The sequence below is a fragment of the Gigantopelta aegis genome, chromosome 8, assembly GCF_016097555.1.
Source record: "Gigantopelta aegis isolate Gae_Host chromosome 8, Gae_host_genome, whole genome shotgun sequence".
Taxonomy (NCBI): domain Eukaryota; kingdom Metazoa; phylum Mollusca; class Gastropoda; order Neomphalida; family Peltospiridae; genus Gigantopelta; species Gigantopelta aegis.
This window is the reverse complement of record NC_054706.1, coordinates 53,854,935-53,879,816: the sequence shown is the minus strand read 5'-3', so window position 1 is coordinate 53,879,816 and position 24,882 is coordinate 53,854,935. Positions and strand designations below refer to the sequence as shown.

The 24,882-nt window shown below is 34.2% G+C and overlaps 1 protein-coding gene across 2 annotated transcripts in view; it reads left to right on the top strand.

The window, feature by feature from the left end:
- The first annotated feature begins 484 nt into the window (after positions 1-484).
- LOC121379401 overlaps positions 485-24,882 on the top strand; it is a 46,217-nt gene continuing 21,819 nt past the window's right edge. Inside the window, exons 1-5 of one of the 2 annotated variants that reach the window (XM_041508001.1) lie at positions 485-618; positions 7,338-7,428; positions 14,729-14,806; positions 16,136-16,237; positions 24,266-24,369. In XM_041508001.1, coding sequence (XP_041363935.1) covers positions 578-618; positions 7,338-7,428; positions 14,729-14,806; positions 16,136-16,237; positions 24,266-24,369 — 416 coding nt within the window. In that variant the 5' untranslated portion in view covers positions 485-577. The remainder of the gene's footprint in view (positions 619-7,337; positions 7,429-14,728; positions 14,807-16,135; positions 16,238-24,265; positions 24,370-24,882) is intronic. The other variant, XM_041508002.1, reaches the window with a different exon arrangement.

Here is a 24,882-nt window from a genome sequence, read left to right as displayed (position 1 = left end):
TATGTATATATTTTTAACATAACACAATCTTTCAATTTCAATTTTAATATTTCGATACCTCATTTACCTATAAGTGTGACCCCCCCCCCCCCCAAAAAAAAAAATCCTGTGGTAGGTATTAAACTTTCCCTTTCAACCGAGTGTTTTAATTCTAGGTTGTTTTCTACGGTTCCGGCAGAATTGTCATATGAGTTAATAACAATGTTATCTCCCATTCAACCGGAACTGTTGAAAATAAAAAGTTCCGTCATAGAAACCAAATAAACAGAACTCTCACTTATGAATGTTTCAATTAGTATAAATAATAGTTTTAACCAGGTTGACTATGTTTTAATATATTATACAGTATAACCGATACAGATGATATGCCATATACGCCTTGATTCATGCATTACTCTGCAATAGTTCTGGGATCTATTTGTCGTGCGCAAGGTGTAATATTATGTTGTTTACATTTTTTGTAAGTGGGTCTTGTTCTGCCAGTCGAAGCATGAAGTGGATGTAATTTTATAACGTTTATAATAAAATAGGACATACTATTTGAATGGTTGTTTCTGTGAATATACTGTGAATCGTAATGTCATCGGACGATGTTATCAAGACTGTTGCCAAGAATTTGTAAGTAATCTGAGTTTATTACACTATCAGTGTGTATTTGCTGTATTCACCGGCTCGTTTCAGTGTGCTGTGTATTCATTCTCGTTCAGTTTATTACTATGTAATTGACAATAATAATGTTGTGAATAACTGTTAGTTTCCAGTGACATTTTCGATATGTTTTTGACTCGTTAAAAATAGTGGAGTCTAGAGTGCTCTTTTTAATTTACATTACATTTTTAAACATTTGTTATGTAGGAGGAAATCTTTCCATTTTGACTGTGTGGATTTGAGTTAAAGTAAAAGATCAGGGAGAAGGTGCCAGGGTCAAAGTATCCAGTGTTTGTGAAAAAAAAAAAAAAAAAACCCACATTTTTTAATGGGGTGACAATATCATGGTTAGTTTGGTGTTTTTGGTAAAGATTGCCATATATAGATGATGCATGATAGTTTACTTTTGAATTAATAAATATATTTTTATTTCCGTGCTCATAATACAATTAAGGTTCAAGCACACTGTCTTGGACACACACCTTAACTATGTCAGTATGTGTAATTCCAAATCAATAGAAAACAACGACACAAGTATGTTCAATTAATCATGTTTAATTTATTCTGTAACAAGCATCCAATGTCACCGGTATGGTATGGTATAGTATGGATAATATACCTTCATATAAAATATATAAATGTATGTATGTATAACACATTCTGTCAACATGTGAATAGCTATCATTATAGGTAACATTGAAAGTAATATATGTATTTGATCTAGAACATATTCTGATGTCATAAAAACTACACACAAGTTGCTTTACAGTATTAGATATATCAGTTTGTAATTTCCATACAAGTTCACTGCATTTTTTCCTCATACGACCGGTCTTGGTGGCGTCGTGGTTAAGCCATCGGTCTACAGGCTGGTAGGTACTGGGTTCAGATCCCAGTCGAGGCATGGGATTTTTAATCCAGATACCGACTCCAAACCCTGAGTGAGTGCTCCGCAAGGCTCAATGGGTAGGTGTAAACCACTTGCACCGACCAGTGATCCATAACTGGTTCAACAAATTCCATGGTTTGTGCTATCCTGCCTGTGGGAAGCGCAAATAAAAGATCCCTTGCTGCCTGTCGTAAAAGAGTAGCCTATGTGTCAACATCGGGTTTCCTCTAAAAAACTGTCAGAATGACCATATGTTTGACGTCCAATAGCCGATGATAAGATAAAAAAATCAATGTGCTCTAGTGGCGTCGTTAAATAAAACACACTTAATTTTTTTTTTTTCCCATACAAGTAAGTCTTCCATACAAGTTCACTTGTGGATTTCCATACGAGTTCACTGCATTTTCCCCATACGAGTAAGTTTTCCATACAAGTTCACCGCAAGCCTCTTGCACCTACCTAACAAATCATTAAACTGGCTCTGGGTGGGAGCCTGTACCGGGATGCGAAACTAGGACCTATCTTAAGTCTGATGTCTTAACCACTGCATCACTTAGGACAGTACTGTAATGTGTTTACAGCCTGAATATAGTAGATTCTCCTTTTACATATTGCACCCCTCCCTAGAAAAATCCTGCATCAACCCCTGCTGATTACAGGGCTCGAACTTAAGAATTTGTCTCCCACGGCAATTTAATTTAAAAACAAAATTGCCATGAGTGAAATGGACCACCGACAGCAATTTAAAGCCTGCCCATGGCAACTGAAAAAACAGAAGACTTTTGCAGCAAATAAATTATAATAAGACTGAAAGGTTTAATTTGCTGTATGTAGACATATTTTAAATGTACTAATATTATATACTGGCAGCTAATGTACACCAGGTGTGAAAATTTTATCACTGTTAAGGAGCTTTATCGACAGCACTGTTGTGCCATCGGTGATGCTCCCGACCTACGGCAATTTATATCTCAACGACGGCAATTGCCATCATTGCTGTCATTAAGTTCGAGCCCTGTGATTATGTACACAGAGAGATGAAAAATATATCTGTCTGAACTTTTCCACTGAATCTTGTTGCCAGATCTTTTGAGATAAGAATTTTTTTGTTGTTCATCATGTAAAACAGGTCATGGAAAGGACGTTGAAAACTGAAATTTTTTTTTCAAAACTTATTAACTTCTATTTAGTTAAAAATTATAAGAACTGTTTGTAATTTTTTGCATGGTTTTACCCATTTTTGACAGCAATTTGGTCAGATCAAGTTTGACTTTCATGGGGATTTATTCAAGGGTCATAACTCTGTCAAAAATTGAATTTAACCATGTTATGGCAGTTATGGCCCTTGAACTTAGGAGATTTGTTTTTAAGTTTGTTTTGTTTAACGACACCACTGGAGCACATCGATTAATTAATCATCAGCTATTAGATGTCAAACATTTGGTAATTCTGACTCATCAGAGGAAACCTGCAACACTTTTTATTAATGCAGAAAGAGATCTTTTATATGCACTTTCCCACAGACAGGAAAACATATAACACAGCCTTTATCCAGTTGTGGTGCACTGGTTGGAACGAGAAAAAACCCAATCAGGTAGATGGATCCATAAAGGTGGTTCGATCCTGCGATGCAAGCACCTCAAGCGAGCACTCAAGCAACTGAGCTAAATCCCGCCCCTTAGGAGATTTGTGGTTCCCTGTAGAGAACATGTGTTACTTTAACAGTACTTTGAGAATGCTTGTTGAAACTGTTAATATTTTGCATTAGTAACCAATATAGCTAAGTGGTAAAGGAGTGATCTGAAGTATAGTGGGTAAATGAACCCATTTTATTTTTTGTCCCCTCATAATTGAGAATGATAATCCTGATATATCAAAGTCTGTGATATGTTAGTTTGTTTTGTTTATCGACACCACTAGACTACATTAATTTATTAATCATCGGCTATTGGATGTCAAACATTTGGCAATTCTGACATATAGTCTTAGAGAGGAAACTCACTACATTTTTCCATTAGTAGCAAGGGATGTTTTATGTGAACCATTTCACAGACAGGATAGCACATACCATGGCCTTTGTTATACCGGTCATGGTGCAGTGGCTGGAATAACAAATAGCCCAGTGGGTCCATCGACAGAGATTGATCCTAGACCGACCGCCATAGGCAATTCATTGTAGGGATTGCATGTCACCAACTCTTTGCAAAGATCATTGGATTATTTCTTGTTCCAGCCAGTGCTCCACAAAGGCCATGGTATGTATTATCCTATCTGTGGATGGTGCATATAAGAGATTCAATGCTGTTCATTGAAAAGAATAGCCCATGGAGAGTAATAGGAAGATTCCTCTCTCATTATCTGTGTGGTCCTTAACCATATGCCCAAAGTCATAATTTAATCATAATTAAAATGTCTTGAATGTATCGTTAAATAAGGTAATTTAAACAAATTTTTAACCTCTGAAGGGCACAAAAAAAGAAGAAGAAATGCCTATTCCAACACCTGTTATCATATCAGGTGCCTTTACCTACCGTATATCTTCGCCTATAAGTCAAATTGTTTTTTTACCCAAAAATTATTTTATAACTTAGGGGGTCGACTTATAAGAGGGTAAAAAAAATTCACCCAAAAATATTATTTTACAAGTTTTATTGTTGAAGTATGCCCTGTATTTATACTCAAATATGTTAATTTGGCACATTTATTTTTTATAACCTATTTTTTGGGGGCATTATAACGGTTTTGGTTATGCGAAAAGGCATGCGATCTCACTCACATGCCAAGACAACAGTCCACTTAGTTAAAATAACAGTCATCACTAATAGCAAAAATGTAAACAATACTAACTACCTGTTGCCTGAGTTTATTTTGAAATCTGGTCACTGGCATTAATGGTTGTTCAAACAATGTTTTATCGGTGATTAACTTCATGAATATTACTGAGCTTTCCCTTAAAATAGACTGATCTCTGCAGTTCACTGCATACTTGAACAATAAAACTTATAAAATAATCCCCAAAACGGTAATATGTTTGGGTGAATTTTTTTTACCCTCTTATAAGTCGACCCCCTAAGTTATAAAATAATTTTTGGGTGTCAAACAGCTTTCACTCTCTACTAAGGGAATATTTCATTTTGGTGCTATGTAGTTTGATTGGAATGTTGCGATATACAAAACGTGAAAAACAAAGTTTGTAAAATAATTTTCTTTTGTTCAGATATTGTACATTATTGTTCTCATGTGCTGAAAATAAGAAATACTTCAATATTTATAAGTTGTTTTTCATGGGTCGACTTATAAACGGGTCAATAAAAAAATACGTTTTCAGGGCTTGAAATTAGGGACTCGACTTATAGCCGAGATCGACTTACAGGCGAAGATATACGGTACCTTGATCTATGCCTGCACACTGTGCATAATTTATTTTCAGGGTGCATTTTAGTAAGCTCCAAACATTTTATCCTCTGGAAAAAATCTCTGATATCATTTTAAAATGACAAGAAAGCCTAGAGGCAATGGATTTATTGGTATGCAGTAAAAATGGCCCCATGATGAAACGGCCCTGAACATGTAAGTCAAAACGGCCAAAGAAAAAAGTTAAAACGGCCAAAGAAAGTGGTCAAAACGGCCAAAGAAAAAGTCAAAACGGCCAAAAAAAATTGTCAGAACGGCCAATAGGTACTATCACGTTAAATTAATTCCCATTAGTAATAATTAGTAATCAACATAGCATATATAAAAATATATATAAAAACAACCAAAACAACAGAATCACTGGTAACAATTTATTAGCCTACACAACGCAATATACTATTGTAATTAAGACCATCAATTAACATTTTATTTAACAACACTGAATTCAATCACAGAAAGGGGTGGAGGGTTAGTGGACCATCTAGGATTTCCGGATGAGTGCGTATCGTCTGAACGAGTTCCTAGTGGCGCTGCTCACCCGGGGGCCACAACGGGCCTGTCCCCCAATTTACTAATATAATTAAGACCACCAATTGACCTTGTATTTGAAAAGACATCCCCCTCTCCCCCCCCCCCCCCCGGACGAGCATATCGCCGGGCGAGTTCCAAGTGGCATTGCTCGCCGGGGGTGTGTGTGTCGTAGCATGCCCGTCCCACAAGTTATTTTAATAAATAAAAGAAAAAAACGGGGCAGTGGACCCTATAGACCCTCCGAGCGAGTGTTTATCGCCTAAATAAGTTCTTAGTGGCCACTACGTGCCTATCCCCAATTAATTTAATAATTATTGTACCACGCTTTGGTGTCGGTCCCTTTGATTTTGATTTTGAGCAAGATATTACGTTACCCACTAAAAACCAATAAATGCATTGTATTCACCTGCTAAACAATTTTTATTTTCCGGGGCACTTCAAATTTTCTAACTAACACAATATCATTTGCATACGATAATAAAAATAATATACACACACACAACAGCTCATTATACGTTCATTATAAGCTCAATAACACTATATTATCTGCATATAATGCCATTTTATAATTATGTTTTGTAATAGGCGTCTGGATTGGTTAAAACGCTATCACGTGATCTAAATAAAACCAACGTTCATTCTTCAATGAATGCGAAAACTGTCTTTGCACAGTTATCTTTCTTGACACTTGTGTAGATGAAATACATTTTTAAAGTATTATATCTAAGGCCGTCTTGACTTTTTTCAAGGGCCGTTATGACTTTTTCACTTTGGCCATTTTGACTTTTTAAGGGCCGTTTTGACCAATTATTGTTAAGGCCGTTTAGTACATGGGCCGTTCAGACTACGATCCGATTTATCCAGGTTTGTCATCTATTGGCATGATTTGCTTTCTAATTCAGGTATCCATTTGGCATGGTAATCATTGATTACATACCCACAGTATATGTAAAACCCATGTAGCATGTAAATATTACTATTTCTGAGGAATAAGTCTGACTCCTGTTTTAATCCAGGTTAACAAATAATGTAAAGTTTACCATAAAATAATCATGTTTCAAAGTTTAATATATGTGTTTTGTCTTTTTATCTGCAATATGATGTATTGATATATATCAACAATCACAAATTGTATAAAATCACATAGCAATGCGATTTTATACACATTTTGTGACTGTTATACATCGATAAATTCACAACAAAATGACAAACAATTACAAATAGCAGAAGTTATTTAGTTAAAACTACATATAATTAAAAAACCTGTTCCATAAGGTTATTCCCATGATCTGTTTCACATAATCACATCCCATTTGACATAATGAAATAATTTGTTTAGGTTTTTTAGTTTAAAATCTTTTCACTACACTATACAATTAAATGCAATTTGTGACAGTCGATAAATTCATTAAAAATGACACAGTTCTTATTACACACAGGAGCATGTGCAGAGGGTGGGTTTTGGTGGTTGACCCTCCCCTTGATCAAGTAATGATTTTTTTTACCAATACTTTTTCCATAATAAACTTTGCTATAGCCACAGTTTAGCACCCCCTCCCCCCCTTCTAAAATGTATGCACAAGCACCTGATCATACCATATTTAGTTAAAATACACATTCATCAGCTCCTAACATCCTTTCCATCACTTGTTTTATGTAATGACATCCCAGCTGGCATAATGACGTCATTTTTTGTGGTTTATCGAAGGATAACATTAAGTTTTTCTTCGATGTCGGTCAATCAGAATAGATTAAATTGTATTTTGTAATTATATATTCATAAAATCTGATTTAATTGATTCCATTACTTAAATATCCTTGGTATTACTTGATTTATGTGTTTTGTTATTTTCAGGAAATATTATTTTGAAGTGAAAAGACTTGAAGATGGATTTGACATATCAGGATCTAACAAGCTAGTACTTGACAGGCCTCAAAGAAAAGCAGTAAGTCCATAGATTTAGCAAACGGTTTGCAATGTTTGTTATTCTACAGGAATAGCAGGATTAGCATATATTTGACCTGGAGGCCATTTTGAAATTCAAGATAGTGGACATTTCAGTGGTTTTAAACATACACACACACAGTTCTACACCTTACCTGGAGATCATTTTGAAATTCAAAATGGTGGACATTTCAGTGGTTTGAAACAGTACTGACATTGTTGTCTTGTTCTATAATGGTCTTAAAATCTTATTTCAAAGTTTTAAAGAGTATGCAGAAAATCACATCCCCCCCACCCAAGACAAGATCCTACAGACTCAGTCTTTCTAGACTTTATCTGGTACCTAAAGCATTTTAATGACAATAATTAGTTTTTTACTCAGAAGGTTTAATTACCCAACATGCTAGACTCCAGTATTCTTCATCATTTCCATCTCATCTGAAATCTTCTGTCACTATGAACATTTTTGTTAATAATGATTCCGGCAAATTAAGAACTGTAATAACCTTTTTCAGCATGTTGAATTGACTTCTTGCAAAATTAAATATTATACTTAAGGTGGATACTTTTTACACTGGAATATGTGTGTAGTATGGTGTGTGCATATGTGCGACTGTGTGACTGTGTGTTTGGAATAGTGTGTGATTGTGTTTGTGGTATAGAGTGTGTGTGTGTGGTATGGTTGTGACAGTGTGTGGTATAGTGTGTGTTTGGTATGGTTGTGACTGTGTGTGGTATGGTGTGTATAGATCTGTGTGTTTGGTATGGTGTGTGACTGTGTGTGTTTAGTATGGTGTGTGACTCTGTGTGTTTAGTATGGCGTGTGACTGTGTTTTAAAATGGTTTCAGCTTAATTGTCATGCATCTTCATACTATAATAACTATACATGTCTCTTCTTTGTACATGAATTATCTGGATATACATATGCAAACTAGAAATACGAAATGTAATAAAATGTCTTTCCTGTGACTGTTTTTAGCGACCCACCCTCCAGTGTGGTCTTCATGACCGCCCACTGAAACATTATTTCAGTGAGCCCGACGTGCGAGTTAGAATCACACAAATGCGGACAGTAAGTAAATCAAGTGACTAACACATGGTATCGCTATTCATACTGGACATATCCTCAACTCATTCTTTTATTTCGCTATGTGTGTGTGTGTATGTATATATATATATATATATATATATATATATATATATATATATATATATATATATATATATATATATATATATCGTTAAGCACTCTATAAAATAGCGTCTTTCAACTCGAAAACGACTACTATATATATATATATATATATATGTAATATGCATTAAATACATGTGATATATTGGTATGTAAGTAATCAATTTGAATTAAATTATATTGTGTAGGGCCTGGCCATACTTTATCAAATGTTGTTTGCTGTACATATAACCCAGACTTAATCTTTATCAGTCATGATTTGTAATTGCTTGATTTCCTTTTTTATCATGAATATCATGAACTATTTGGATAATAAAAGGTTATAAACAAGTTACGAGTTAAATATTACTTTTTCAGTGAAGTTTATTTCCTTGACATAAATGGTATTGAGTTCATTTGTTTTTGTTTATTACCCCAATTTGTTTTTCTTCAGATTTTTGTTTGTTTGTTGCACAATTATTAAAACTATGTAAACTGGCCACTTTAAATTTAATTGTTTCTGTAATACTACAACTACTTGTTTTTATTCTGCTAAACATATATTTTTAAAACTAAAGATAATCCTAAATGTTAACACTCTTGAAACATGATCATATTTTGTATGTTTGCCAAATTTGACAACTTGGTACTGACAATCATTTAATAAGCACTAAATTGTTCAATAACAAAATATGTTATATCAGTAAAACATTATGACTGATCTCTGGGGTAATACAATTAAATACTGACTAAAAGAAAATCATGCTTATAAAACTGTAGAATCCAGACTCATTTCTCAAATGACATCACTAATGGATTGATCAGCACATTTCGGTGGAGAGTAATCATTTTGAATTGACGAGAAATAATATATTTGAAAGATGATTTCAACTTACATGTATTTTGAAATTTTTGTTAAAAATTTTAAAGGGCATTCCTGAGTTTGCTGCATTGTAAAATGTTTCCGACTAATAAAATATTTCTATGATTAAACTTACATATTAAATATATTTTCTTGTTTAGAATATCAGTGTCTGTATATTCATTGTGTTTCTGGTCGTCTTAATATTTGTAAGAAGCCCAAACTGGATTTTGTTTTCAAATAATTTCGAATTACTTAAAAAATATTTTTTAGGAAATAAAATGAAATTTAACCTAGTACAAATATTAGAACGATCAGAAACATGTTTAATATACAGCCACTAATATTTTATGCAGAAAAATATATTTAATATGTAATTGCAGTCAATAAAAAGTCTATGTTAGTCGATAACATCTTTAAAATTGCAGCAAACTCAGGAATGTCCCTTTAATATACTTACCTGTGATAGTTATACTTTGCACAGCTCTTGAAATGTATTTTTGTTCTGGGATGTCATTAAACATTCATTCATTATCTAATGATGTCAGTCATCTTGGCTCTAAATGTTTTATAAGCACTGGGACTTATCCACCAATAAAATACTGGGTTACAGTACAGCAAACTAAAACACTTTTGTAAGAATGGCCTAATGCTTTGTTTTTTAAATTTCATTTTATAGCCGCTTATTTGTTAAATATTTAGCTCCTTTTTTTTCTTGGCAAGCAGATGTTTCATTACAAATGATCTTAAAATAACTTTAAAATAAAAATAATCCCTACCTCTTACTGCCTTTTCCCTTTCTTTGCTAGGCTAGAACTACATGTAGTAGTCAGGCAATCTAATTACCATTGCGTTTTGCAGAATTATATCATGCATGTAATAAGAGGTCAAGGGATAATTCGAAGGTTCAGAACTCCCACTGACCACGCAGTGGTTCTGTGGCCAATTTATGAGATCGACTGGGATTGCGCATGCACCGTTTATTTTGTTTGTCTGAGGATTTTTTTTCCAATTCTGCCGTTTTGTGGTTTGTTTGATTAATGGGAAATTGGTCAACAGTTATTCTTTGTTATTTATGGATATTAATGTATAGATTGTGTTATATTTATAATAGTTAAAGTATATAAACAGTCAAGAAATATTTTTGTCATGAAAAATTTGTAAGCATTTTTAATCTGTTGTAGTCACTATGGTATCTGGCATAATTAATCTGTTTTTATTTATTTTTAATTTTTTTAAATTAAATTGTTGTAACATTAAATTGTAATGGCTGTGAGGTGTACAGTAAGTCTCTCTCTCTCTCTCTCTCTCTCTCTCTCTCTCTCTCTCAGTTTTTTTCTCTCCCTAATTATCACTCTCTCTCTCTCTCTCTCTCTCTCTCTCTCTCTCTCTCTCTCTCTCTCTCTCTCTCTCTCTCTCTCTCTCTCTCTCTCTCTCTCTGAAATCACTGTAAAGTATATTCATTAAATTTGATTTAAGAAACAAAATATTTGGATGTGAAATGGTACAATTAGTTTTATTGAATTACATAGGATCTTGTTATTATATAATCAATATTTCACCACTTGTACATATTACACATACCTCTAATTAATGTTAAAAATACTAGGCCAATGTTGGCCAATCCCAAATTTGATTTGCTGATAAAATATTGTTGAAACTTAAAATACTAGGTAAAATTTGCATTTATATTATACAAATGAATGTTTTGAATAACAGGAATATTGCAGTTCTTTTGTTTTTAAAACAGTTTTAAGTTCATAAATTTAATATTCTTTTGAAAGTAACAATTATTATTTAAATTTGTTTTGTTTGACTATTATGCTTGTGAGATATTATACATATTAACCGCATGCTGTGTGTTATATTACCTATATATGCTGTGTATATTAATATGATCTTGTCTGGGTCATTCTTTAAGCTAAATCTGTGCATTATATCTATAATTTTTCTTATACTGGCTGCTCTTTGTATAAAAATATAAATTATTGTACACATAAATGTATGTATTGTATGTATGGGCTTTGTAATTGACAGAATTGGGAAAGGAGTTTATTTTTTTCAGAATTTTTTAACAATTATTTCATCTAAGTATAGGGTTGGTTAGGCTCTATATATCTGTAAGCTTACAGTTGCATGTAGAACTAAGCATTGTTCAACCGTATCCTGGGTGTTTGCCAGGTTGGAGATTATCTGATTACAGGGTGAAAAATAACTAGTAAGCTGGGTGTTTGTTGTTTACCCTATTAACTCTGTACCGTTATATTACCTTGTGAACATTTCGCCAGAAATTAAATTCTAGTATCATTTTTAATATCTGTCTTGAAGAAAGTCTCCACAAACAAATAGGTGAAACCTAGATTAATCTGGATTTTTAAAAAAAAAAGGAAAAAAATTATAAATTTACTAAAGTTGATCATTGGAATTGTGACGGAACTGTGGTACTGTAGGTAATTAAAAAGGTTGGTAGACAATTAATGGCTGCCATGTTTATGCCACACGTGTACATGGAGAACGAACCGTTTCTTGGAGAGCGAACCGACCACTATTACCTGTACAGTGACATTAGCGCCAGTGCCTGGCAGAGAACCTATTGGTGGCTTGCATGCAATCCGTATAATCGAACGTTTTATCCATATATTTGGCTGGTACGTGTCAAAGGTGAAATGTACGGTAAAGTAAAAATTAATGTGTTGTTTCAAAGTTGAAGGATTAATTGTTTTTCCATAGGAACATGTGTAATATTTAGTATAAATATAAAATTAATTGTATTGGTGATATAACAGATATTTTTAATTTACTAATATTCAATGGAATTGGGACATAATTACATGTAGTAATATGTAGTGGTATACAGGGCATCTAGATTATGGTAGCCCCACTCCCGTGGCTAGTGACATTCAATGTTTTGCTAGTAAATAACTAATATTGCCATGCCCGACGGCTAGTGAATTTTTTTGGTCAAATGTTGCAGTTAAGTCTGTTTTGTAAATGTGAATATCCTGGCACCACCCCAACCCCCAATGTTAGTTTTTTCAAGCTCTATCTCACTGTTTAGGTGACATATCTGACTATTACTATTATTTTGTAAACATTTATCAACTTAAAGTGAAGTAAGGCTAGTTAATTTTTAATCGTTGCTAGTAAGTTAAAAAATTCACTGATCCCATGGCTAGTAGATTTTATAAAAATTCTAGAAGCCCTGGGTATATGTAGTATTTTGTATTAGAGGCGAGGACATATATATGGTGTATATCCATGACACACAGTCTTTGGTATAGGGATGGTGCCCTGATCCAACGTCCCCAGTCCTAGTTTTTTTGGTAACATGGCCGTTCCCATGTCACTGTAGGTATATATTCCAGTATATGCAATATGACAGAAAACATCTTTTAACGCAATTGTAATATTTTGCAATGTCAGATTGTAAGGGGCCATTCAACAATTACGTAATTGTCATTTAATGCATTATGAACTTTTATGGGGCAGGGAGAAAGGTGTTTGTCAAGAATTACATAACGTTTGCAAAACAATTGTCTCATTTTTATTTATGAAGTAAAAGGCACCTAGTCATTGCTATTGTGTTATTTAACAAATGATTTTCTATTTAGTATTTATCACCAAACCACACAAAAAGAAAATTTAATAATATTGGCCGAATAAAATTATTATGACATGAAAATGAGAGTACTGATGATCATTGTGTACTTTTAGAAGAGGTGACCTAACATTACAAAACATTACTTGGGGTCAGGATGTAAAAATGTCAAATTTGGCATAACATAATTGTTGAACAGACCCTACAGCAAAGTTCTCAACTATTTTGTTGTATTTGTTCATTGAACCAATTCAAAATTTATACATGGTCGAAGTTCTTGAAATCAGACAATGTGTTATTTGATCATGTGAAGTGCAATATGTTGTGTGACCAATACTTTAAGAATAAAGATTAAGGTGTTCCATTCAGTGCTTCTGAACCGTTCATTGAGGACAAAATTTATAAAGGTCATATGGACATTGCTGTCTGTGCAGTATGGAAAAGTGCATGTAAAAGTCCATATTATGCTAGTAATTGAAAAACAAATCTTATTGATTTGGTCAGCGCTTTCTTATTCCCTAGATCAGTGAGAAAAAGTATTAGATGTCTCCACAGGTGTACCCGAACAACAACCCCAAGTGGTAATACTATGGTTACATTTACCATATAATATTTAGTATATCCAGTGTAATCAAAGTAAATGATAGTTTTCAGATCACATACTTTCGGAATTTGACAATTTTGCAAATTAGATGTAAATTAATAGAGGTCATGGCACTACATTTATTGACATTTGGCATTTAAACAAATGTACTACAGTGACACTCCATAACTGACATATGCATTCATAGTCATCAAACAAACACTTTTTAATAGCAACTTTACACAGAAAGGTGTCCAGCATTAAGAAAACAAAAATGTTAAGCACTAGTTTATTTTTATGTAAGGATATCCCAAATGATGTCATTCAAGTTTAACATTATTTTCATTAAAAAACACACTGCTGCTTTACATATTCTTACGACATTTAAATATACATGTAGAGTAATGGCTGACTGGAATTAAAGTTGCGAATATAGTTTACAAAAACATGTTAATTAAGCTTGAAATTATATGATAAAGAGATCATTACTCTTGTATGTTTCGGTGACGTCAATATCTTATACATGTATTAGGAATAAAAAAATTTATAAAGAGAATATTAGAATTATACATGTGTATATACATATGTAACTGATTTTTTCATATTGGGGGAATCTGTAAATATATGTATTTCAAGCAAAATGATTAATCAGTTTGTAAAGTGTGTTTTGTTAAACAGTCCTTTTGTCTTGATTTATAATAATGTGATGATTAATTACTAAATTTGTTAACCTTCCCAGCTTCCACAGGAGACTCCTGGTATTTGATCAGGTCTCTTGTTTCACCTGCCCATGCAAGAGGACATTTCTCCTAGAAAATCCTAAGTTTCGAAGCATAAAAAGTGTTGCCATAAAACTAACCTTGACCAATCCAATTTAAGCCTATAATAACACCACTGACTTGTAAAACGACTTCACACTTGACTACAACTATCGCTATCACATGTTTAGTGCCAATCAATTATAACTGCTGATCGATGATGAAATTCCAACCAATTCCCGTCACTATTATATCATCTGCAGACATACGATCAGTGTTTATGGACTCTTCTGCAATTAATATATCTCATACACGTATGCTTTTCTAGAGACCAATGTCGGCAGCACCACGGGAACGATATGTCAAACATAAACTGGAAAAGAACATGGCCAAGCATCACTTTCTGGTATGTTGATTGATTTTTCAAATATTGGTTGTTATATTTTTTCATTCCCGTCTGTTCATATGCAAATGAAAGCATGATCCCTAGATTAATTTGTAATATATGTATATTAAGTTGGGGTTTTTTCCCCCAAGGAATATTAATTTTAGTCTATTCAGCTTGTTTGTTTTTATGCCTAATCATATGTGTCTGTTAAAATGTAGCATTTCCATTTTAGTTTGTTGTTTATTACAATTATATGCATAGTGCACTATGTATGACCTGTGCTTATAAAACTTTTAGAGTCCATGTGCAGACTCAATCTCAAATGCAATTTGTATGGCATTGTCATGACATTACTGTCTCAGATGAGTCTCGAGTCTAGACTCTAAAAGTTTTATAAGCTCCATGTGTAAAGTACTATAGTTTCCTGTTTTATATACTGGTAGCACCATGTGTAAGGTACTATAGTTTACATACTGTTAGCACCATATGTAAAGTACTGTAGTTTCATGTTTTATATACTGGTAGCACCATGTGTAAAGTACTGTAGTTTCATAACATTTTATGCATACTGGTCGCACCATGTGTAAAGTGCTGTAGTTTCAGAACAGTTTATGCATACTGGTAGCACCATGTGTAAAGTGCTGTAGTTTCAGAACAGTTTATGCATACTGGTAGCACCATGTGTAAAGTGCTGTAGTTTCATAACATTTTATGCATACTGGTAGCACCATGTGTAAAGTGCTGTAGTTTCATAACATTTTATCATACTGGTAGCACCATGTGTAAAGTGCTGTAGTTTACATACTGGTAGCACCATGTGTAAAGTGCTGTAGTTTACATACTGGTAGCACCATGTGTAAAGTACTGTAGTTTATATACTGGTAGCACCATGTGTAAAGTACTGTAGTTTCATGTTTTACATACTGGTAGCACCATGTGTAAAGTGCTGTAGTTTACATACTGGTAGCACCATGTGTAAAGTGCTGTAGTTTACATACTGGTAGCACCATGTGTAAAGTGCTGTAGTTCACATACTGGTAGCACCATGTGTAAAGTACTGTAGTTTATATACTGGTAGCACCATGTGTAAAGTACTGTAGTTTCATGTTTTACATACTGGTAGCACTATGTGTAAAGTACTGTAGTTTATATACTGGTAGCACCATGTGTAAAGTACTGTACTTTCTAACAGTTGATTATACATGTACATATAGCTGTGATGAGTTTTTGTTTTTCTGGTATATAATACATTACCAGGTAAGTTATATCGTGTGCATGTCTTTATTTATTACTAATATATCATTCATTATTATATAATAACACCATTGTCGTGTTGACATTGTACAGCTGACTGCGCCTGAGCTCCCGCCAGTGTTAGAAGAAAAACCAAGGTGTAAAAAATCCAGAAGCTCTTCTAAATGTAGTTCTAAAAGTCCATTAAATTTTAAGGTAGTTAAATGTGCAAAACCTTTCAACCCACATCACAGCTGGTGGTCTGTTCTTTTGCAGAACATTAAATTGTTAATACTGTTGCAATTTTTTTCTGATTTTTTTTTTTTTTTTTTTTAATTTATTACTTATTTTTGTTCATGAAAGTCATTAATTAATACATCAGAGATATGATACTGAGTGCAGTACCCATAATGTACCATATATGTATGTCTAATAGAAATTTTGTACCATAAATTCCAGTAAAAATATCAGGGGTCTCTGAATGTCCCATCTGCAACAAAACGAATACCACGGAATTGCCCAATATCATTCATTGCATTGGTACATGGTTGCTGAAATTTTGTTATGAAATATTAGTGTATTTTTATACTGCTTTCAATTTTGGATGAAAGTTATTTGAATGTACTGCGACATTTCAGCCTCAGTGGTATGGTGTTTTTAGCTGTTGATGTTTAGTCTGGTAGGTTCTGACTTCACTTTCCGATACTGGCTCCATACGAGAGTTAATGTTCATGGCTCATTGCACAGGTGTAAAGCAGACATTGAAATAAGCATTATGCCACCGGCGGGGATCGATCCCAGACCGACCACACAGCAAGCGAGCGCTGTACCACTGAGCTACATCCCACCCCTTAGAAGTTGCATGGACAACTTTTCAATTCCCATTATCATTCATTCAGAAACATGATGATATTAGAGAGTGTAAGTTATTTTTAAGCAACACACAATTGATCAAAATTTAGATGGTGTGTTTTTGTTCAAAATATTTTGTGGAGAAAAAGTTTTGTCTAATGACACCACTAGAGCACATTGATTTATTAATCATTGGCTACTGAATGTCAAACATTTGGTAATTTTGACAGTCTTAGAGGGAAAAACCACTACATTTTTCCATTAGTAGATAATGAGAGAGGAAACCCACTGTCGCCACTCCATTAGTAGCAATGTATCTTTTATATGCACCATCCCACAGACAGGATAATACATACCACAGCCTTTGATATACCAGTTGGGGTGCACTGGCTAGAACAAAAAATAGCCTAATGGGCCCACCAATGGAGATCGATCCTAGACTGACCACATATCAGGTGGATGCTTTATCACTGAGCTATGTCTTGTCCTCATTTTGTGGAGAACGAACTAACGTTCTTGACTTTCTTGACATCAGGTGGCCTAAACGGCCATTCTTGACTAATTTTGATGCCTGGGTGTAAGGCCACTAGACAACCTTCTTGCTAACAAACCACTAATAACTCCTGTCTGACAAAACCACCGAGATAACTGAGGTGTTTGTCCAGGACAGCATGCCTAAACTTTAATTGGATAATTATATGATTATGAATGAAAATATAAAGAAGCAAAAAAGCTATGCCAGAGATGTGAAGCATTTCAGAAGGTGTTTCTGCTGCACCAGTTGTGATTTTGAATGTTGTCAAAATACGGTAAACTAATATTAAGCATAATAATATGTTACATTGTGCTTTTGAATGTCAGAATAAGCTAATATTCAGCAAAATAATACATTAAGTTGTGATTTTGAATGTTGTCAAAATAAGCTAATACTACATGTAGTATTCAGTAAAAAATACTTTACATTGTGATTTTGAATGATGGCAAAATAAGCTGATGTTCAGCAAAATAATACATTACGTTGGGAATTTTGAATGTTGTCAAAATAAGCTAATATTCAGCAAAATAATACAATATACATTAAGTGGTGATTTTTAATGACAAAATAAGCTACCACTAGTAGTCAGTAAAATAATACATTATGTTTTGATTTTGAATGTAGTTAAAATAAGCTAATATTGAGTAATTTACTACACGGAGGTGAATTAGTCCATCTTCTGTGATTTGGGTTGAATTAATTTTGTTGTTGTATTTTTTTGCACGCAGTAGTACCCACATAAATAACGCTGTAAATAGTTGCAGTGCTATATAACAGTTCACCAGTGTTTTATGTCACACAATAGTCAAAAGTTTTGTTTTATTTTCGGGCTGAAAAATGATCTGCAAATGATCATTTCATTCACATACAGATTACTCTCTTTCTAATTAATTAATTGCAATGACAAATTGAGGGTTAGAAATTTAGCACGTCACCAATTGCCAAGTGCCATAGTTGCTTTTCTTGTCATTGTACCCCGAAAATCAGATGTTATTGATGTCTAGAAAAAAGCCATTTTGTAGATGTATCCTTAATTATGATTATTTTTTTTATAAAATGTGAAAGAATTGACAGTTTGACAAAACAATTTGAAAGTTTTGTATCTTGATTTTTATTAACCAAACAAGCTTACAACTACTTTTGCTTTGGTGTCTCTCCAATTTGCTTTGGTATTCTAATTTGTGTTATTTGTGAACTGATAAACTGAAGAGGACACTTACTATGCCCTACCCCACTCCCCTTAAAAAAAAACCTTGACATCTGTATGTTCTCTGTTAAATCCTCAAACTTGACAGATTACACAAATTTGTGTAATTTACTTGACTGAATTATTCAAATTTATTGCAGTTATTGAATTTCCTTTCACATATTTTTTTTTAACATATATTTGTCACAGCATGCTATAGTGGTCATTTTATATTGTCATATTCATTTTCTTGGTGGTTACTAGCATAGCAGTTCTGTTCAGTGTTTGAAATACATCAATGCTGACAAAGACAAATTCTGACAGATAAGTTTTGGTGTTTATGACATATACATGCAATGATCAGAATTGTTTTTCTCCTTTGTAATATATGATGTAGATGTGAAATGCTTCAAGCTTTGTTTTTATTACCAAAAAAAATTTAAACTATTAAATTAGAAATTTGAAAAATTACAATTATATACTGTGTATATATATATATATATATATATATATATATATATATATATATATATACTACACATTGCAGTCATTACTATCTGATATACATGTAGATAGGTGGCTGGCTAGGTTTGTGTTATACATGAACAAATGAGCTATTTGCAATGGCAGTGTAAATATTTTGTGACTACATGTATATATTAAATGATAAATACATCTTAAGATGTCAATACACAAAGTCTCTGCTACTCACACTGCTCTTTGTTGTAGCCCTATAAAAATAGTAGAAGTGTAAAGTGTTTGGCAAGCAAATTAAACTAACTAGGCTTCGTTTAGCAGCTGCATGGCCATGTAAATGTAGTTATCACAGTTAGATCAGACTGGCACCTCAGTTTACAACACATGTATGTGTGTGTGTGGCATGATTTAAATTGGTGTTTTCTGTGTTGTCATGTTTGGTGTGCTCAAACAGTGTATTTTCATATATTTCTTTGATAAATGAGTATGACTAAGAGCTGTCGAAGGAAAACACTTGGTTTGTATGGGTTCATTTCTTAATTAAGTAATATATACTGAAACCTGTGTTTAAAGCCACACATTGGACTAAAATGACAGTTAAAAAAAAAACCTCGACCCTTACAAGGTTAAAAAAATATTGGGATGAAAGGCTGCTTGTGAGGTTGGTTGTTGAAAGCATATTGTGTGTTTTGGATGTCAATTGGCATTTCTTCTTTGTCAATTTCAAGTCTTACCATTTAACTTTTTTTTATTGCCTAGTATTGATAATTTTATATACAAATGTTATTTAGGTTTTTAGGTTTTTTTAACTGTTGGATCTTTTTCTCTAAAATATCTATTGTATTATTTTATTACAGTATGATTACGAACAAAAATATTAAAATTTAAAAAAAAGAGTTAAGAAATGCAACAACATTGATATTGGATTTGGTTTATGTTTATGACAAAATTAAGGGATCAAAGTGCTGTGAATCCCCTCTAAACCAGACACCCATGGGACAAAGTATAATTTATTTTCAGTTTTAAGGGGTATCCAGTTTAAAGAGGTTCTGTACTGATATTTAAAAAAGCAAAGCACAGAGAAAAATGTTTGAGGGAATTGCAGTGTACTGAGGGTTTGGTTCACTGTACTATCTAATAATAATTTACTATGCATGATATTATGTTGGTACTTCAAAATAATGTCTGGGCTCATTAAATGTAATCAATATTGATGGTATAGGAAGTATGAACACACTTAATGTTTCTTGGTAAATTATAATTTTGTGTATAATAAATAAATTAGTACACTCACATGAGTGCCATAAAATATTTATGGAGCTCATTTGGAAATTGTGTTATTCTCTTCACTTTTATTTGTGGAAAATTAACCAGTTCCCAAACTCCTTCCATATATTTCATATGGCACGTTAGTGTAATGGTCTATATTTGTGTCATTTGTAGATAAGTTGTTATTGTTTAACTCGATGCCCATTCATTTGGAGATCACTGTTTACAAAAATTTTATCTCTAATATACAGCTGGATAATCATCAAAGGAATATTTGAAGAGTTCATTTCCAAAACACAGTATATCCATTTACATCATTTTGAGAAGAAATGTGATTTTACTTCTTCAACACTACATGTATGTTTAAAGATTCTGCTTAAAGGGACAGACCCTAGTTTCAACCAGTGAAACTTAACACTAAGTTTCTTTAATCTACAAACCTGTAACACATTGGGATAAAGGTACAATTGAGTTAAATACGAGTCTGTGACATTGAAATGGTTAAATACCCTCTAAAAATAGACTAAAACTCGACTCCATAACTGTTACTTCTCAGACGCACATGCGTTTTTAAAAAAATATGATAAATGCATTTTGTGATATTAAAAACACCAGGAAGACCAAAAACACTTCGAATGTACGGAAATTGATAATCTTAACCATGAAATCTAAGTAAAGTATGATTTCAGTTATCAAAAATCAGCTATAATAGTAAAATATATGCCTTAGTGCTTAAAAACTAGGGTATGTCCCTTTAATGAGCACAGAATGGATTTCACAGAAACTCTGTTGTCTTATTGCCGAGTTGTATTAACATCAGGATACCTTCATTGCTGGACGTTACTAGCCCAGTGGTAAAGAGCTCGCTTGATGCGTGGTCGGTCTGGGGTCGATCCCTGTTGGTGGGCCCATTGGGCTATTTCTCGTTCCAGCCAGTGCACCATGACTGGTATATCAAAGGCTGTGGTATGTGCTATCCTGTCTTTCGAATGGTGCACATAAAAGATCCCTTGCTATTAATGAAAAAACGGTAGCAGATTTTCTCTCTAAGACTAAATGTCAAAATTACCAAATGTTTGACATCCAATAGCCAATGATTAATAGATCGATGTGCTCTAGTGGTTTCGTTAAAGAAAAAACCACATTGCTAACAGGTGTATCACATTTCGGAAATGAATTATTCATTTGTTTAAGGACACCACAACTCATTTAAATTACATGTATTTAGTGTCTAATATCTTGTTACTTTGATGATTGGTCTGAGTGTAAGAGATGAAACCCACTACTAACACATAGGCTACACCCACCTAATAACACTGAGAGATCACATAGGCTACAGTGCCGCTACACCCACCTAATAGCACCGAGAGATCACATAGGCTACAGTGCCGCTACACCCACCTAATAGCACCGAGAGATCGCATAGGCTACAGTGCCGCTACACCCACCTAATAGCACCGAGAGATCGCATAGGCTACAGTGTCGCTACACCCACCTAATAGCACCGAGAGATCACATAGGCTACAGTGCTGCTACACCCACCTAATAGCAACGAGAGATCACATAGGCTACAGTGCCACTACACCCACCTAATAGCACCCAGAGATCACAATAGGCCGGCAGTGACTGCTACACCCACCTAATAGCAATCAATCACATAGGCTACAGTGCCACTTCCAATAAACCTAATAGTTGACTTTTTGTCATTAATAGCCGCCTATACCCGACGATTTTTCACCGGCTATCGAATCAATTGTGCCATCATCGAACTTCCAATAAACACATAGGCTACAGTGCTTTTATGTTAACCTAATGGCCGCCTATAATTTGATTTTCATAGGCTACAGTTTCACTACATCCACCTAATGGCACCGAGAGATCACATAGGCTACAGTGCCGCTACACCCACCTAATAGCACTGAGAGATCACATAGGCTACAGTGCTGCTACACCCACCTAATAGCACCGAGAGATCACATAGGCTACAGTGTCACTACATCCACCTAATAGCACCGAGAGATCACATAGGCTACAGTATCACTACACCCACCTAATAGCACAGAGAAATCACATAGGCTACAGTGCTGCTTCACCCACCTAATAGCACCGAGAGAACACACTGCCGCTACATCCACCAAATTGCATTGAGGGATCACATAGGCTACAGTGCAGCAACACCCACCAAATTGCACTGACAGATCGCATAGACTACAGTGCTGCGACATCCACCAAATTGCATTGAGGGATTATTTTGTGCACTTTATAATTCCTATAGAACAGGTCATGTTCTTTAGGGTACCAATTATGAGAAACTGACTGGGAAACAGACAATACTAAATGAGCTCCCTTGAAAGACTGTATATATTGCACTGAATAAAAACTTGGGAATGAGTATGGTAGTCTGTTTATTGACAATTATTTTCAACATAACTTATCAAGACATGGGAATGCACAGAGCTAAGACGGGTATTACACCTGGGAAGATGACATGTCTTTCTGAAATGACGTCTCTTACTGAAATAATGTCATTTAGAAACTAATATGCAACTGGTGGTGCATATGAAATTTGCATGTCACACCTATAAACCCATATCATCAGAAGGGTAGGCCTACTAAAGGAAAAAACACAAAGGGTCAACCAAGGTCAAATGATCACATCTCAAGTGAGTACTCTATCACTAAGCTACTGTTATTCTCATAAACTGACACGAGGCCATCCTGTCGAAATAATCTCACGCATTTTTAGAATCAAATTAAAGACTTAGTGCAAAGGGACAGACAAGTTCAAGATGAGAATATTATCTATTAATAGAAATACTCCTGGTTGTTATGGGTTTATCACCACTTATGTACAGCAGTGTACTTATTTATTCATCAGAAGACCACTTCATGTTTATAGAATAATTGAAACGTAAAAATTATGACTGGATGATGATCTTGTAAATAATGTTACTACAGCTAACTTCAGCATTGACTTGTGTTTAAAATCTTAACCATGCAGGGTCAGTGTAAGTGGGTAGTAAATGTCTTATTATATTTCAGTGGTAAATAAAATGTAATCTACTTATTGTTTCAAAAGTACTACTACTAAGTGTCTTGTTTGCTCCATGTATAAAATAGTTCTGTAGTGTTTACTATCATTTTCTGCACATAAACAAGGGTATGATGTAGCTACGTTTACAGAGTGTTCACCTGAGGTACAGGGCCCGGTAACACAAAGCACTCGTAACACTTACACCAGACGTATGCCACACATTATTGATGTAAATTAAGTGTTACGAGTGCTTTATATTACCGGGCCCAGTAGTACGTAGGATTGTCCACTCTTGGTCAACCTGTTTTTCCATTCCCAACCAGTTCTCTATGACAGGTTTATCAAAGGTCATGGTATCTGCTGTCCTGTTTATAAAACAATGCAGGTTTCTAGACCAATTTATTATCACAATAAATGTGTTCGGTGTAAATTATGATACATGCACATTTGTATGTTCTGGTTATAAAAGATTCTGTCCACAATTCCATTGTGACTGAAATACTTGGTCCTGATTATGTGTTCAGTTTGAACGTTATAGGTCTATTGTTAGTGTTTAGACATAGAATAAATATTCTTGAGTATTTTTATATTCTTGGTAAATGGTTAACTTTTTTGGTTTAAGACTGGCAGGTACATTAATCCAGTACATGATTAGTTTTTTCCTGTCTCGACTGGTACATCAAAGCTGTGGTATGTGCTATCCTGTCTGGAAAAGTGAATATAAAAGATGTCTTGTTTGGGATGAACAGAATGTAGCAGGTTTCCTTTAAGATTATATCAGAATTATCAGAATTATCATAATATTTGACATCCAGTAGCCGTTGACTTATAAATCAATATGCACTAGTGGTATTATTAAGCAAAGCAAACTTTTGATGTTTCTGTTTTCAGAGTTCCTTACCAGAGTGCTATTACATTTATGGCCCACCTAAAGGTCGCATTACACGTCCAGAACTCACTGGCTTTGGAGTGCCTCTGAAAACAAAGAAAAAGAAGTAAGGATTGCTTTTAAAATCTGTACCCATTATAACTGTTTAGACTCATCTGTTGATAAACTTTAAAGACTTTATAGAAACAGTAGAATCTTGTTGGAGAGACCTCGGAAGGGTCGATCACACCGCAACGCTCGAACCAAAAACAAAGTCCCAAGTTTTTTGTTCGGTAAACCCTTATATTAACTGCTAAAGGGTCGAACACGTCCAGGGTCGACTATAAGCCTTCGCTCGAACTAAATTGTCGGTCCCATCTATGTTAATAGCTATATTTCCCTCGAACTGGTGATCCATCAAATATCAATTAGGCCAAATAAAAAATAAAAGAGTTGGTGGTCGTCCTTTTGATCACACAAATCGGGGGGGGGGGGGGTTGTTGTTTTTTCTGTAAAAAAACCCTTATAAAACCCTGGAGACCAGGAGTAGCAGTCAACAGCGCATGCGCCTGGATGTTATATAGTTCCTTCACTGGCCGCCAGATGGACCTGGTGATGGTTTAACCCGTTACGGTGCTTA